Source organism: Pseudonaja textilis, chromosome 2, assembly GCF_049901715.1.
Source record: "Pseudonaja textilis isolate UNSWEBS1 chromosome 2, rPseTex1.2, whole genome shotgun sequence".
NCBI classification, from domain to species: Eukaryota; Metazoa; Chordata; class Lepidosauria; order Squamata; family Elapidae; genus Pseudonaja; species Pseudonaja textilis.
The window spans coordinates 61779615-61797304 of NC_141991.1; the positions used below are offsets into that span (position 1 = coordinate 61779615).

The 17690-nt window shown below is 39.6% G+C and overlaps 1 protein-coding gene across 2 annotated transcripts in view; it reads left to right on the forward strand.

Moving 5' to 3' along the window:
• The window catches only part of CACNA2D2 (calcium voltage-gated channel auxiliary subunit alpha2delta 2), a 636728-nt gene that overhangs the window by 419302 nt on the left and 199736 nt on the right, over positions 1-17690 (forward strand). For both annotated transcript variants that reach the window (XM_087924067.1, XM_026725351.2), the window contains exon 5: positions 14281-14325. In XM_087924067.1, the coding sequence (XP_087780193.1) occupies positions 14281-14325 (45 nt within the window). The remainder of the gene's footprint in view (positions 1-14280; positions 14326-17690) is intronic.

A 17690-nucleotide genomic window follows, 5' to 3' on the forward strand; every position in this document is an offset into this window, starting at 1 on the left:
CCTTCTACTTGGCCAGACTACTTCGAGGCTGGTGGTCTCCAGATCTGCTGGAAGTGCAGTTTTGAGAATTCCTAGCTTGATAATTTTGGGAATTGTTATTCTTCACACATTTGGGGAGCACAAGAGCGGGGAAAGGCTGGATAGAATAATGTGTGAGCAAACAGCTGATTTAGTCTAGTGCAGGGATGTCAAACTCGTGGCCCACGGGCCAGATGCGTCATGCGCTGGCCACGTCCATACCAGGTTTAGCAAAGGAGGGGAAGTTGCGATACGTCACATGACGATGCCGTGATGACACACGTTTGACACCCCTTAATGGTTAAGGCACCAGATTAGAAAGTGAGAGATTGTGAGTTCAAGTCCTGCCTTTGCCATGAAAGCCAGCTGGGTGATGTTGGGCCAGAGTCTCTCTCTTAACCCAACCCACCTTACAAGGTTGTTGTGGTTGTGAGGAGGAGGAAGAATGTTGAATTTGTTCTTTACCTTGAGTTATTTGTAAAAATAATAAAGGTGGGATACAAAAAAACAGTTTTTTTTAATTACTGCTACACTGTGGCAAGCATTTTTGGATATTTTCATTATGCAGAGAGGCCTCTTCTTTACTGCTGTCCTGTTCTTGGGTGGATGGAGGGACAGAACTTTCTTCACATGGCAAAATATTGTGTTTGTTGCGTTCAGCTGGGTAGGCAGGCTCGCGAGCTTTCATCTTGATCCAAAATGGGCTACAACAGCAAGTAATGCAAACACCATAAAGAACCAACATTGTGTAGGGCAGGGGTGGGACTAAAAAGCAGGAGCTGCTGGTCTACTCTTAGCCACGGAAGCTCACAGGGTGACTTTCGACTTGATATTTTCTCTCAGCCTAATCTCCATCAAAGAGATATCATAGGGAAAACGGAATAGCTGTGTATACTACCTTAAGGAAAAGTGGGGAGTAAATGAAGCTAGGAAAGGAAGGGAGGAATGAAGAATATACTGGGGAAGTGAATTTTATGGCAAAATGTAATCCCACATTGTTCCTCTAAATTTCCCAGCTTTTGTTAAATTATCCCTGGACTATCATGGACTATTGGCCCTGTTAGCAGGAGCTAATTGATGAGACTTGTGAATCAAAGGCAACATTATGGATGACTGAGGGTTGCATCTTATGTAGAGATAGAGACCAAGCATTGGGAAAACAAATGATAGAATCTACTTTCCCTCCAGATTCTCTCTGGCTATGGGCATTTCTAAGGGCTATCATTTTCTGACAGAAATATCTGTGATTTTAGGGAAATGAATCCAGGGCAAAACTGGAAACTTGGCACCCTCCTTTTCCTGAATGCTCTTCCTCCTACTTAGAATCCCTGAGAATAAAGGTAAAATCTCTTAGCTGAGAAAGCCAGAGGAATTAGAAATCAGGCAGGCATGCCTGCAAGTGCCAGCTAATTCCAGGCCCTCCACTGCCAATATTAATGAAAGCTGAGAAGTGGAGAAGAGAGGAATTAAGAAACAGCACTGCAGGCATGGTTAGTCACTTGCTAGATTTTAGCAAAGGGAAAAAGCACATGGACACTGTCAGCAGGTCATTTATTCTCTGCTGAGGTTAAGATCTGCTTCATCAAATTCTCTGTGTATCCAACCAACAAGGTGGTGGGTGGAACACGGTGTTGCCATTTGACCGAGGAATTCTCTGTGCAGGAGGATTTAAATTGGTCCCTCTTCTTTTAATCAGGTTTAATTAGGCTGCCATGACTTTTGCTTTCGCTTGGGTTCCAAGTGGTTGTATTTACCTGCACTTTCCCTTCTTAAAATGTTTTCTTTCCTTTGATGAGTGCAAAGGTTTAAAAGCTTGTTTCAAAACTGGAATGATTATTTTTTTATAGGCAACTGCCAGGCAAAAAGGCAATTCAGAAACATAGCTTCAGAGAAATAACTATTGTAATAAAAGAATTCACTCCAGACTGATTCACAGCCGTTCTAAAATGATAAAATGGTTCCTTCTGGGTCTCAAAATGTAGTCTCACCATGTTTGTTTGTTTGCACTGATTCCTCATGACTGCCTGGACAAGTCAGTTCTGCAATTTTCTTATCAAGATTTCAAAAGTGGTGGGCTTTTGACTTTGGGCAACCTACAGACAGTAAAAAGATCTATATAGAAACAATTACAATTTCAAGTGCTATATAAAAAAACTAGAACCAAGGAGGAGGACGGCATGGGGATGTGCTCTTGTTCATACTCCACCTCCAGCGGTGTGGGAGAAATGATCGGCTCTGGTGGTAGAAAGTTCCACCAAGCTGGAGCCGCAGCACAAAAGGCTCTGTTCCTTTACTTCCTCAGCCAGAACTGTTGGCCCACAGCGGTGGTGGTATTCAGCCAGTTCACAACGGATCGGGCGAACCAGTAGCAAGAATGTGGCATGGGTCGCCGAACTGGTAGTAAGTTCTGGCTGGGTACACACACCCCACCCAGTCGCCCTCCCGATAATCAGCTGTAGATAAGATCAGCTGTGCCGGGATTCCCCTTGCTGAGGCTCAGGAAGGCAAAAAATGAAGGGAGGAGCTCAGCCCCCCTCCATTTTTTGCCTTCCAGAGCACCAAAGGAGCCTTAGGGGAGCAAAAACACCCCCCCAGAGGCTTCTCTGAGGCTAGGAAGCTCCCAAAATGGAGCTTGGAGGGGTGATGCGTGCCCCTCCCATTCTCTGTTCCTTTTCTTCCTGAGCCCCAGATGAGCCTTGGGGAGCAAAAATGCCCCCCCGAGGCTCCTCTGTGGCTAAGAAGCTCTCCAAAATGGGTGGGTGGGGGTGCAAAAAAAGCCACGCCCACCCAGTCACATGGCCACGCCCACCAAGCCACTCCCACAGAACCCGTAGCAAAAGTTTTTGAATACCATCACTGGCCCACAGGGTCCACAACAGACACCTTCCAGTGAAGCCAGTGGGGTGAGCTAGTCCCTTTGGGGGCAAGGCAGCTCCTCAGATACCCTGGACCTGGGCCATGTGTTATTAGAATCAGTAAAGTTTTCAGTTGTCATTTTGTTCCATCAGAACATGAGAAGCAAGACCCACACAGGGAAATTGACAATCATACTGCAAACTCCTAAAATTCCCACATGCTCCATTTGAAATTGGTGGAAAATGGTTGATCCCCGAGCTTCAGAAATGACATGATCTCAAAGAGAGAGAAAAGAGATATAATGAAAGGTGACTACATGGAACCTTGCAGAAATAGGTACTATTTTTATTGAAAGGGGGAGCTAGAAATATAAAACATCAGATATCCTTGGATTTCTTTGATTCTCCTATATCTCAGATACCATCCAGTGTATTCTACATCCAGTGTATCCTTCTAGCCAGGGTTAATGCTTCAAGGTAGTCCAGGCAAGAGGCATAAATCACAAGTAGTAGCACTACCTGTTATTGTAAGATTACAGGAACAGAATCTTGCAACTTGGAAAATCCTTCTCCTCTCTTTTAGTTTAACTCCAGAAAACTAGGGAAGGTCCTTTGTAAAATGTTTCCCACATGCCTTTTCCTTCTGTGGGCTGAGATATCTTTTGCATGTCTGCAGCTCTTCTTCCTGTCTACTAAAGTCATTCCCATATACCAGGGATGGCTAATCTTTTTGGTGCTGAGTGCCCAAAGCACACCTGCGCACACGCGCAGCCCTAAAATGCAGTGCCAATGCCCCCAGTGCATGCGTCCTGCCCCCTCTCACCCATTTTTGGCTTCCAGGTTGGTGCAGGAAGCTTTTCAGGCCCAAAACAGGGTGCGGGGGGGTGGGGCTCACATGCACCCAGTGCCCTGTTTTGGCTTCCAGGTTGGTGTATGGTGCTTTCCAGGCCCAAAACAGGGTGTGGGGAGGGCATGTGCATACGTGCGAACCCACAAAATGCAATGCAAGCGCCACCATGCATGCACACGTGCGTCCCCACATGCACCCTGCCCCCCCACATGCACAGCAGAGACCCCAAAACCAGCTGGCCAATGGGAGGCACACGTGCATGCGTGGCGGAGCTGTGCTGGGCTGACGTGCCTGCAGAGAGGGCTCTGCGTGCCACCTTGGCACTCGTGCCATAGATTTGCCATCACGGCCATATATCATCGGAGATACCCTCTGCCAGGTGGGAGCTGAAATTACCATGAGATAGTAGTTATTACTTTCTGCAAGATGATCTCCAATGGACAGCATGGTATGTTGACTGTTCAGTCCGGTGGCATTTTAGCTGCAGGGTTTCATCACTTCCCCTCCTACTTTTGAATGTCTGTCTGGAATTGCTGCAGGAAGATACACCATTCCATGGTTTGACCCAAGTTACCATCACTATACAAATGACATTCACAATTTTTTCTTCTATTCATTTTCCTTTTGTATCTCATGTTGGTATTACTAAACATATTTCCCTTCCACATTAGCTTCCTGAATTTCTTACCCAGGGACTGGTGAGAAATCTGTATATTTTTTCTTATTAAAACTTGCCTTCCCCCAATAAGGCCTTCCCTTCCTTAATTTTCCACTTTTCCTTGGGGAAATCTCATCTATTAATCCAAAGACAACAGAGGTTGGAGTCTCTACACTGTTTTTACATAGGAGCTAACAGTGAAATCATTTGGGCCGGAGCAAAAGGTCTAGATATTTACTGCTGTGATAGTATTTCATTCCATAAAAGCAGTTGCTGCTGGCAGCAAAGCCTTCATAACTTTGCTTACTAGTCCTTATCTGGATAAAACCCTTTATCTTACTAGGTCATCATCTGGAAGAGAAGAGCTATATTAGAGCTGAGTGCAATGCCAGAGGTTTTCTTCATATATCAGAAATATTGTGGCAATCCACAGATTAACCCTTTCTGGTGTTGTTCCCTTCCATCTACTTTACTTCCATCTCTATTTTGAACTGCCTAGTTTATTTTCTTTCATTGTTACCCATGCTGAGCAGGGATTTGCAGAGAGATTATTTGATATAGCAAAAAGCTTGATACAAGCTTGGTAGTATTTTGTGTGCCCTACATATGGGATAGATTAAATCCATTCTCCATATTGTAATGCTGAACTCGATCTACCTTATTTAACAGAATGTGAAACAGAACACAGGGTTCAGAGAGCAGTCGAGAAAGCGGTAGAGATTTTACCTGCTCTGGGTATAAATCTTCATTAAGCAGCAAACACCAGTTTGTTGGGGTTTTGCTATTGTTTGTTTGTGTATTGATTGCAACAAAATCTTACATTATTCTTCCAACATTTTAGACATTTGCACATGTGATTATGCTTTAGAGTAAGATAATCACATGTGCAAATGGTAGAATAATTGACCTTGTAGTTACTAATTGACCTTGTAGATACTACAAGTTTCTAGTATCTTTTTAATATAATAATTGTATTAAAGATTATAATTACAACAGTAAACATTAATACAAAAGAGAAAAAATAGAAAGTTCAGAAAAGAAAGAAAAAAAGAGTAAAAGAGACTGAAAAAGTAAGAAAAAATAGAAGTATAGTGAAGAAAAGGAAAAGATATACACATATGTGGTCAGTGGTGTACTCTGAATGGCCTAAAAGCCATATCCCAAGTGAAACATGACACTGTATTAAAATAGACAATGCCATGAACGTTGTGATAGATAGTAAAAGAGATGCAGTAAGATTTCTGATGATTTTATACATTAGTTAATCTAGAAAAAGCCAGTGGTGCTGTTTAGGAAAACATTTCGTACTTTTTCTTGCTGAAAATCGTTTAGTTATGCTGGAGAATTTTTTTCCCCATGGGATACATGTAGGATTATATGTGAGTCAGGCTATACATCTTACATTGATACAAAAGCTGGAGGAAGAACTTCAATTTGGAATTGAAGCCTTACATTTCTGCCCAATGCAGGTGTTAGATTTTCATTTCTTTTTCCCTGGCTCCTTTACCTCTGATCTCACAGCAAGACTACATTGCACAATTTTCTGTCACAGAGAGATTAGTGCAACACAATGACACAGAAGCAGCCAAAACAGATTTATCAGGTGCCATACAACCAAGAAATATTAAAGTCCACCCGAGGATTAGAAGATCTTGAATTATGAGAGGTCCTTGGCATGTTGCAATCATAAACCATGGATTTTCTTCTGCTTTGGAAGAAGAAATGTGAAAACAGCATGTTTAAATCTTATATTACATAATCTCCAAGAGCAAAGACATGCAATCTAGATTCTAGAACATTTTGCTACTGGAAAGGTACATGAATTTCATTAAGTAACATATATTTAATAGAAAACCCCACCACTGTTTCATACTATCCTTATGCTACATGTTCATTTATCTGTTTATATTATCTGCTTTTTGTGTTACAGATACTAATTCTAAAGTGTGGTACACAATGGTGATAAATAACACTTGCCAGGTCTCATTTGAAAGTGATGTCTCTCAGTTTTGTTATATATATATTAAAAGCATTATTTTAAAAAACTGGTGTGGTCTTGTGGTTAACACACCAGACTAGAAACCAGGAGTCTGTGAGTTCTGTTCCCGCCTTAGGAACAAAGCCATTTGGGTGACATTGGGCCAGTTACTCCATTTCAGCCCTAGGAAGGAGGCAAGGGCTTACCACATTTGAAACCTCAATAAGAAAACTGCAGAATTGACATGTCCAGGAAGTCATGAGGAATCCGCACTAATAATAATACACTGGAGTCTAGTTGTATGGGTTAATTTAGGAGAAGCAGAAAGATCTAGACTAGAGGCTAAATAATTTGCTTTCCAAGATTAATGAAGCACTAAGTATATACATTTAGGAACTGACATGAAAAAGACAGACACATAAAATATAACAATCTGAAAATATTATGAACTCTTTTATGAAAGTTAATTATTTTACTGAATGTAAAATTTCAGTAAACACCCAGCTTTTTGTTAAATAATGAACATCTTATTAATTCTAGAGGTCTCTTTAAATCAAAACATTTTTGTTACCTTTAGATCTAGCATTTTGGAGAAGAAAGAGGAAATTAGTTTAGCTAAACAGGTTTTCATCCCTGTGATAGTGCCAAAGAAAAATTAATCCTTCTCAGCTGTTTATAGAAAATCTTCACAATGATATAGTTTGTAATTTTGTAATGCATAGTGTTCTGGAGGAGTATATGCAGTGGGGTATGCATATATGAATACATAGCAATTAAATTTCCAAATAGTGATAGTCCGTCTAGATTTTTGGCCAATATTCAGAGGAGATACAATCTGCTTGAACAGGACTGTCAAACTCCTGGCTCGCAGGCTGGATGCGTCACAGGCTAGCCACACCCATGCCCGGTTTAGCAAAGGGAGAAGAAGTCCCAATATGTCATGTGATGCTGCCATGACGATGTGAGTTTGACACCCCCTGTACTAGAATAATAAATAGATCTAGAATAGATAATTATTAAAAATAAAAATATAAACACCAGTGAAAATAACTTTAAAAAAACACAAGAAGAAACACAGAGTATGAACCTGTCAGAAAAATGAATGTCAACAGGAGAGTCCTATAAAACTGGCCCCAACCTTTTGGGCACCAGGAACCGGTTCCGTGGAGAGAGGTTTTTCCGCAGACCAGAGGGGTGTGGTTTTGCATGCTGCTTGCATCCTGTGGATGGGGTTTCACTTGTTTGCGTGGCCTGGTTGCTGCCATTCCACGGCCCGGTGCCAGTCTCTGGACTGGGGGTTGGGAACCTCTGTCATAAAAGATACTATTACTTCTGATATGTTTTTGGCAATTAATTCAAGAGTCTTCTCCTATTTTTGTTTCAGTTACGTAAACCAAGCTATTGTATGAGTTCTCTAGATCTGGGGCTACCACTAGAAGGATTTTGCTAGCTGTAGTGGTCAAGTTAACTTATAATCCAATTGGGTTCATTAGTGCAACTTGATAAATTGAGGATACATGCAGGAAAAGATACCCCTTCCAATGTACAATTATATCTCTTCCAAGTGCTGACTGAAACTGTACAGCAAAACACTGTATCCAGATAATGAATTTCATATTGGGCTGCTTTTTTAACCATTTAATTCTCTCGTTTGCGTGTTGGCGATTCTTTCTACAGAAATATCAGCAAAATTGTTTGCCGCACTGCTGATGACACTGCGCAGCTCTTATCCTTTGATGTTTAGACATTAAGAATAGAAACTTGCAGAGGGAAAATCTACTGAATTGATTTCCATACTAGGAATTGTGCATTATTAAAATTTATAATTGCATTTAAGCATGTGCAAGGGAAACTTCTGATTTAAAAACTTTGCAAATAAAACCAAAAAGGAGAAAACAATGGTTGAAGAAACTGTAATATTTTGATGAATTCTGAAGTAATGGAGAATCCAGATTTACCATCTAAAATCTTGTTTCAAGAGACAAATGACGTGAGGCTATTCCTTGAAGATCCTGACTCCAGCACAGGATACTGTTATGTGTCTCCTGTGTAGGTACTAACATTGACCTATGTTATAGGACTATTATGTTGATTTCTGCAGCAGTGCATATGAAATCTATTATCTGCATTACTGAAAGTAGGATAGGAATAAGAATTGTGTAGAAATTATTTGTATACAAATCATTTGTATTTGTATACAAATAGTTGTAATTAGCAATAGCACTTAGACATATATACTGCTGCCCAGTACTTTACAGCCCTCTCTATACCATAGTTCCTCAACCTTTCTGGGTTGGTGGCCCGGGGGGGTGGCAGGTGCTTTTATGTGTGCATGTGCACACGCAAACGGGGTCACAAGCATGTGGCGCTTGAGGTGATGGTAGTGCCTGTTCAGCAATCATGGTGATGGTAGTGTCCACGTGGCACTTGTTGTGACAGTAGCACCCGTGCAGCACTCGTGGCAATCCTAGTGTGAGTGGAGAGTGAACGCACATGTGCACACACACTGGCCAGTTACTCAGGCAGCCCCACAGGTTGGGGACCCCTGCTCTGAGCTGTTTACAGAGCCAGCCTATTGCCCCCAACAATCTGGATCCTCAATTTACTGACCTCAGAAGGATGGAAGGCTGAGTCAACCTTGAGCTGGTCAGGATCAAATTGCTGGCAGTCATCAGTCAGCAGAATTAGCCTTCAAAACTGCATTCTAACCATTGTGTCACCCATGGCTCTATTAGTATTATTGCTATTGTTGCTATTTCTGTATTATTATTGTTGTTATCATTACAATTATTTTCACCAGGTGTTGCTATTCTGCATGGGATTTTCTAAGATACTCTTACAAATGTCACTAATATCATTGAGAATAAAATCTTTTTATCTATTTACTACCAATACATGCTTATTAGGAACTGTCTGTTGCTCTCTGTGATTAAAGTTGACATAGGGGGCGGGCATGCTGCATCTGCTGCTAGATCAATCCACTTGGAAGAGAGCATCCAGAAATATGTCCTCAACTCCTTCTGGTTGGTTCAAGCTGTCTTCACAGCTGTGAATTGAGTTGCCTCACTGTCATCCAAATTTTATGTCTCATAGTGATGTCTAGGTAAGAGAGCCAGTATATAGCACAGTGGTTAAAGTATTGGACAAGGAGCAGGGAGATCATTTTAGCCCTCCCTTGGGTATGGAAGTCAGCTTTGTGACCTTGGGCCAGTCACTCGCTCCCAATTCTAATCATCTTTAGGCTTTGCAACAAGCCAGCTGATGAACGAAATCCTTTGTGCATCATGCACTGATAGCTGCACTGTAAGAACCAAATAAGTGCAGTACAAAAACCAAACAGGCTCTGAAGCCATGTAAGACAAACTATTATGTACAACAATGGTGTTGTGGGTACAGCTAGAAAAAGAGTAGAAACTAGTGTTGAAATAGGAAGCGTACTGTCTGTGTTCTACGTTTTGGAAGGCATTGTTTCCTGTCCTTTATGTCTATATAGCTATCTATATATCTCTGTATCTGTATCTATCTCCTGCTGAAATTCTCATTGTCACGAACTTTAACTGGGAAAAATGGCACATCATAGGGCAATCTTTTTTAATCAGGTTGCTTCAAATGGGCTATCTTACAGAATGTCTCCAAAATCTGGGATCCATGACTCATCAGGGAATGAAAATTGGGGAAAATTGGCTGCTTCAGTGCTACTGGCTGCTACTGCCCTGCTGGGCTGTTGCTGTGGTCACAAAAATCTCATTTTTAATGTTCCGTGACAGTTTCCCAACCAATCCCAGGAGAGGGGTAGGAAAGAAAGAAAGAAAGAAAGAAAGAAAGAAAGAAAGAAAGAAAGAAAGAAAGAAAGAAAGAAAGAAAGAAAGAAAGAAAGAAAGAAAGAAAGAAAGAAAGAAAGAAAGAAAATAAATTCCAGGCATTCTCTGCCAGCTTCTCATACAAAAACTCAATAGGAAGCCAACAAGAAGTCATAATTTGCTCCCAATCCCATTGTTGTTGTTTTTTGCCCACCCCTGGTCATTCCTTAGATAAGGAAAGATCTCTGAAATTATGACCCAACAGGGCACAGATTATCTAATAATAGAACTGGCTCCTTGAACATGGCCAGGATCTGTGAGGGAACACATATATTGTGTTGTTTCTTATGGAATGAGATGTTTTCCATCTGAAATGTATTCTCCATTCATTACTCTTTTAAGAAGTTAATTCTCTGTCCATGTAACCCTAAAGTTCCCATGGACCATACCCCTTTGAAGTATAAAAGACAGAGCTGGAAAGAAATGGCTTGGGAAACATGCTCTTAGCAGTCCACTGCCTTTCCTTGGTTTCCAGGAGAAAGCATACCTATTCACTCTAACACATTTCTCTCACACTTTATATGTGTGACCCATAATCCCAAGGATTTAAATAGCCAAAGAATGCAGTTCTTGACATGTTCTAAATACAATTTCCTGCATACCCTGGAATCTCCAAAGTGGGTTACAATCCTTGTAACAACATGACCAGATGCAGAAGAACATCCTTTTTTCTAATAGGACAGTGAGAATTTCAGGGCCACTGAGGGATGCCCTTGGAACCGTGTTGGTGCTGAGTGAGCTGCAAAGGAGAGCGCACTACCAATGCAGCTTCTGTCTCACTCCATTCTTGTCAGTAGAATACAAATTCTGAGTGCCCTTTAATTACCCCTTTTGATAGAATAGAGCATTATATTTTGACAGCATTGCTGCTCTCTGAATTGCTGGTCCCTTTATGAATTTTATCAGCTGCTGGGTATCCTAGCATAGAAGAGAAATTAGAACACAGCTTTCTATGCAAATAATTTCTAAATACTGCGTAGTTAATGGCATGCAGTTCTTCTTTGAAAATATGAATTCAGTCCCTAATATTTCATTGCCTGTTTAGAAGTTCTGGGTAAAAGGAAGGGCAATGTCTAAGATCTCCACTATTAGTACACATTCTTCCTTAAGGGCTATGAATATATTCCAGGCTTCTCATACATTCAAAGAATCATAATTAGGAGGAGGAATATTATAAACTACTCATATGACCTTTGGAAATGTAGTCCTTGAATTCAGCATTGTAATGAGATAGTGAAAGATTTAGGAGTCTTCCTAGAATTACAACTCCTGGTAAAGGACATGCACAAGGGTCATTTTGTCCAGCTTCAGTTGTTTTGCCAGTTGTGATCCTAGGTGGATGAGAAGGCTCTGATGATTGTGAAGTGCCCAGATCACAAATGAACTACATCCCTGTGGGTGAAAACCACTGGTGGGTGAAAACAACTACAACCAATGTGATAGGCACTGCATCGAATTTCCAACAGGCTTCGAGGTACAATTCAAAATATTGATTTTTAACGTGTGGTAGAGCTTCCAGATTTCTCCAGGATGGCTTCCTCCTTATGGGGCCAACCCATTCATCGCCTAGTGAGGAATTTTCCCCCATAAGTGTAAGGTGGAAAATTACAATAGTATTTTTTCTTGCCTACTCTCACCTTGAGGAAATGCTTCTTCTCAGAGACAGAATTGGAATTCACTAGTAGGACATCAAAATAGAACTTTTTCAGAAGGTCTTCAAGGTTCCCATATTGGCTTATTAGTTATTGGTTTAGGTTACTTTTTCCTCTTTGTAATTTAGTGGATTTAGTTGCATCTGCTTATAAATCACTGTGAGTCAGTCTGATTCATCAATATATGTATGTATGTATGTATGTATGTATGTATGTATGTATGTATGTATATGGTATTCAGCTTTGTTCGGGTATTATCCCACGTCATTGTAGTTGTGCTTTTAAAGTTGTAGCAACGTTTCGGCAGAATCTCATCTGCCATCATCAGGCTTCTGTATTGTGTTCGTCTATATATATATCAATATATATATATATATATGATTCATCAATATTCATCAAACATAATAAATAAAATAAACAAGTCAAAGACTTTTGCAAATCTTTGAACATTAAAACAGTCCTCTCTCAATTTAAATGTTGCAAGTGAATTTATTAAAATATAAATATGTTTAAATACTATCATTTAAAATACATATTTCAATATGAATTATGAAGTAGATACCTTTCAAAAAGATATATGAATGATGTGGAAACATCATAGAGCAGAATTATAAAAAAAAAGATGGCATGAAATGGAAGTAGAATCATATGTTCATAGGACAGCTCTCCAAAGAGAGGAAAGAATTATTAATAGCATTTTTATCACCATTGTTCAGGCTCAGAAAAGAAGTTATTGGCTTTGGTTTTAAGCTAGTCCCATCGCAACCTGCTCTCATTCTTGCTGCAGTTTTTAAAAAGGCAAACAGTGAGTGAAAACTGGCCTTTTGGGAGTAAAGACAAAATTTGTTCATTTTATTTTAAACAGCCCATTTGTTTTTTTACTTTAATTATGTAGATCGTACACATGGATTAGCAATGGTATGTCTTTGAACTTAGCTGCAGTATGTCAATTATTTTGTATGCTTTTATTTAGTAATTCGCCTCTGTTCTATGGGATTTCTTAAGCCATCCAAATTCACCTGTATACGGAGCTACGTCGCCATAATGTGGCTGCTTTCTATCATGCCATGTTTTGTGTATCTAGCTATTGTGGTTTGTAAATCATTTACATACTGTATTTAAACACTTTCTATGTGGCTTTCAAGAATAGGATAGGATAGGATAATTCTTATTGGCCAAGTGTGCTTGGACACACAAGGATAAGCTCTCAGTGTACATGCAAGCAACAAGTGATAAATCATGAACATAAATAATAATCATAAATCATAAGGTACAATACCCAGTGTCAGCTGGTGCTCCATTCAAAATCCAAGAAAGAAACACTTAAACTCCATTAATCAGAGAAAAGATATCTTTTACTGGAAATCAAGTGGTAGCAACAAAAGAATTCTGAATCTGAGAAAATGGACGCGTAAATCACATATACAAAGTAATGGCAACGTTCCCATCCCCAATAGTTCAACTGGCTCATCCAATTAAAAGTTGTGTATATCATCATGTGGGCATCTCCAGGTGGTGATGAGGCCTCTGTCCATTGACCTTGACATATTTTGATAAAGAGTTGCAGCTGTGCATAGCATAGGATAAAAACCTAAGCAAGAATCTCTCCACACGCACGCACACACACCCAGCTTATACAGTTCTGGTTTGTAACACCTCCAGCTCACTTCCCATACCCATTCCCCCCTCCTCCCCCCCCATTACTTATGACAGCCGAAAGATGCAAAGCAAAGGGAGAAAATCTTGAAGGCTGACACCCAGTGATACTCATAGGATACTAAATAAAAGTAATCAATATGAATCATAAAAATCTTGTGTACACTTAAGTAGATTTTCAAGTAATAGATTGCAACAAAATCGCTTCTAAACATAGAATAGCTTTTCTGGTCTACGGAAACCCTAGTTCAGTTATCTCTCTCCATGCACTACCTCCAAGCATTTTTCTTTTGGAACTGATCATACTGTTCATGCAGCTACATCAATAAGCATCTTTCATGGCAAGTATACTCTGGTGTTTCTACAATACATTTCCAAATGATATATCTACATGATACTGATCAGAAGAAATGTGGAGTGTCCCTGGTTTAGTATATGAGCTATTCAACAGACTATGACTTAACAGCAAAAGCCCAAAGGAAAAGTGGTGGAGTAGCAGCTTCTTCTGGGGAATCTCCTCCAGACATATGTCCTGGCATTGTTCCTTCACCCCATCAATAAAATCCAATCACAAACTCAGCCCACTATCATCCTGCCTCAAAAAAGTCTCCCAAAGTTTTGTGATAATTCCCCAGGGACCCATGGTCCTATGTGATATTTGGACCCAACTAATATTTAGGAACCCCTATCATGGTGGAAAATCTTCCTGGATCTTGCACTATATTTATCACACCTATTTCTTTTAATCTACAGGAGGAAGATATTGAATATTATGACTCCAAGGCTGATACAGAATATGTAAGTATTTTCCAGTTGCATTGCTTTTGTTTTACACAGTAAATGGATTCTGTATTAATTTCTGTAGGGTTTACTTTGCTACAGTTGTTCAAAGCTTACATTCATTTAACGGGCTTAAGATGGTGAAAAATAAGTTGTGGAGCTGCAAACCTGCAGCTCTTCTTCATCAATTGGTAATGGAAAGGAAGTTGTAAACATTTAACTACATTTCAACAAGGAGAAATTTCAAAGAACAGAAGTAGGACAAAAAATTGCTCATCGGTCTTGGTGATTTCAGGGAGATGCGTTGGAGAACAGAACAAGAATATATATTTGTAAGTTTTGTTACATTTTGAAATGGATTCACAGTTTTATTTCATGGTTTAAATTCCCATTGCTTCCTTGCTTGGTTAACCTAGTTCAGGTTTTTCATTTTGCTGGTTTGGGGTTTGATTTTTTTTTTTGTCACTTGCTCTCTATTCTTCAGCTCAGAAGTGCTAAAATCTTCCTGCGTAGTCTTATCCAATATCGTAACAATAAATGTACTTTCCAGGGTAAGGAATGCTGAAATAAGAGAAATTTAAGCATAGAATACCATAGTGAAACCTTAAGAAAAGAAAAGGTGCAGAGTGAGGACAAGATTTAGATGCTAAAACAAAACCATCCATCATTGTTAGTTGATTGAAAATATATACTGTCATTGTTGCTTACATCAAATACTGCATTCACACTGAAATCCTGTATCTGGGACTAAATCCAGCAGTCCCAAAAGAGATTTGCTTTTAACAAGAAAAGTATAAGGTTATGCTATGAAGCTTCAAAAGTTTTATATTTATATAAAATATAAATATAAAATTTATATAAAATATAAATATAAAATATTCATGTATATAAAAACTGCTAACTTGCAGTCACCAAAAAATACCCCACCTTCTTTCTTTGTAATTAAAATATAAATTTAGAAGCTATTGACTACTTGTCCATTCATTACCATAAGCTAGATATATCTGTTTCTATCTCCTTGAGTGCTAAAGAGATGCTGTGGCAATATGTTTGGTCTCCTGCAAATGTTTGTCATGTGATTGTCTCATCTACACTCTCTTCTCTCATTAAGCTACCCAAAAGTGATATCATCTATCAAAAAAAGATGGATCTTTGAGGAGTCCGTGCTGCTCTCTGAACTTGGTTGTATTCTTGCAGACGTTTCATTACCCAAACTGGGCAATGTCATCAATGCTTGATGGTGTTACCTAGCTTGAGTAATGAAACATCTGCAAGAAAACAACCAAGTTCAGAAAGCAGCAAGGACTTCTCTCATTTCAGCCGTGAGCTACAAATATTTTCCTTTATTAAATGTATCTTTATATAAGTGGTTGATTAATTAGATCTTTTCACAAAGTTTGCATCAGGTTACATTTCCTGGGATGTAGTGAAGCTACAATGATATATTACAAGCAGTAACACAATGACAGACTTGGAAGGAACCTTGGAGGACTTCTAGTCTAACCTCCTTCTCAAACAATAAATCGTATATGATTTCAGAAAAATGATTGTCTAATCTCTTCTTAAAAGAAATCTTATTTAGATCCAGTCTTGTGTGTGCTTTATTGTTAGTGTTGACTCCTGGCCACCCCCTGAATTAGTCCCTGCAGTTTTCTTGGCAAGTTTTTGGGAAGTTATTTGCTATTACCTACTTTCTAGGACTGAGAGTAAATGACTGGCTTAAGGTCACCCAACTGGCTTTGTATCCAAGGCAGGACTAGAACTCACAGTCTCCCAATTTCCAGCCTGATGCCTTAACCATTACATAATAATACATAATCATGAGCTGTCCACTTATATGTTTTTTGGCAGTTTAGATATACTTCCTTATTTACAGAGAGATTCTAAAACAGCTTTTCCAGTCTGAACAATTCTGAGATATGCAGATTTCAAATATCAGAATTTTCAATAATGGCCAACCTAACTGAGGAATCCTAGGAACTGAAGTCCGTGTCTCTAGAGGGTACTCATGGGAGATGTCCCTAAAAATTGAGAGGTGGCTCTAAAAGTTTTGGTTCTCAAGTGCTGAGATAATAGTTGGCCCCGCTCCATGCTCACTTCATAATACCGACAAGCTATCAAACAAAGACTGAAGAAGCCAGGTGCACTTTGCTAGAGAAAGTCATTTTGCTTCCTGGGTAAGTTTCTAAAATTAAAGCTAGCATCTGAAATTCAAATGAAGAGCAAACATCTAATTAGAGACAGAATCTAATTCTCTACCCTCCTCCCGGCACAGCCATCCCGTAATTCTGGCAATCAGAACGTTAAGTATAAACTAGAGAGCTTCAGTTCCCCAAGGAAATAGGCCTTTGCTAGTTACTACGTGCAATATGAACACTTGGAGAGGATGCTGCTCAAAATTACTCCCAAGTAGCCACTCCTGGCTTAACTCACTCCAGAACTGACTGCATTTGATTGGCTATGGAGTGCTTTTGGAATAGTTCAAATCTTTCAGGGCAGAGAAAAAGAGAATTCCTATGCAAAAGCAGGAACAGAGGTTGTCCATTGCCAGCTTGGTGAGAGGATGCAAACCACTGATCTCTCCATTGAGAAAGCTGCTGTCCTTAAGCTTCATAATGTTAGTGGAAGACTAACGGGGTTCCTACAATTTGCAAGCTGGACTATAAAATTAACATTATTCATCCAGTTATATGTCATGATTGAGTTGGTATCACTTCTTCATGTACAATGGATTGCTTCTGAGATTTGTTTCATTTATGTTTTTATAAATGAAAAATGTGGAATCCTAGACAGTAGGAATCGAAAATGTGGAATCCTAGGCAGTAAAGAAAGTTCATAGAAAATATCGTTGCAGAAATTGAGGTCACTCTATAACCAGAGGAACATTATATCAAGAGAGAAGAGACCAATATTCTACATGTCCAATTTGGTAATTATAGACAAGGAACAGGGTTGGGACACCAAATCAAACACAGACTGAAATTTGAAGGATCAGCCCATTTTCTTAGGAGAACAATGAAGCTAGAAGGCTATAAAATGGAATCATATGTTCTCAGATTTCTATCAGAAAAAGTCATAGCTGATAACTGCGGCAGTATAGAAGGTTAATGCTAAAGCTACTCTTATGGGCTAGATCAGGACTCGCCAACCTTTTGGACCTTAGGGATCACCAAACTCATTATTTTAAACCCCGTGGACCACTAATATGAATTTTGATTGACGTGGCTTACTGACGTTAGTGGGAGGAGGAAGGGGGAGAGGGAGAGAGAGAGAAAGAATCTGATCTAACCTCAGAGGGCTGGTGATGTTTTCTCCCTCCCTCCCTCTCTCTCTCTCTGTCTCTCTCTCTCTCTGTCTCTCTCTCACACACACACACCAAGGCA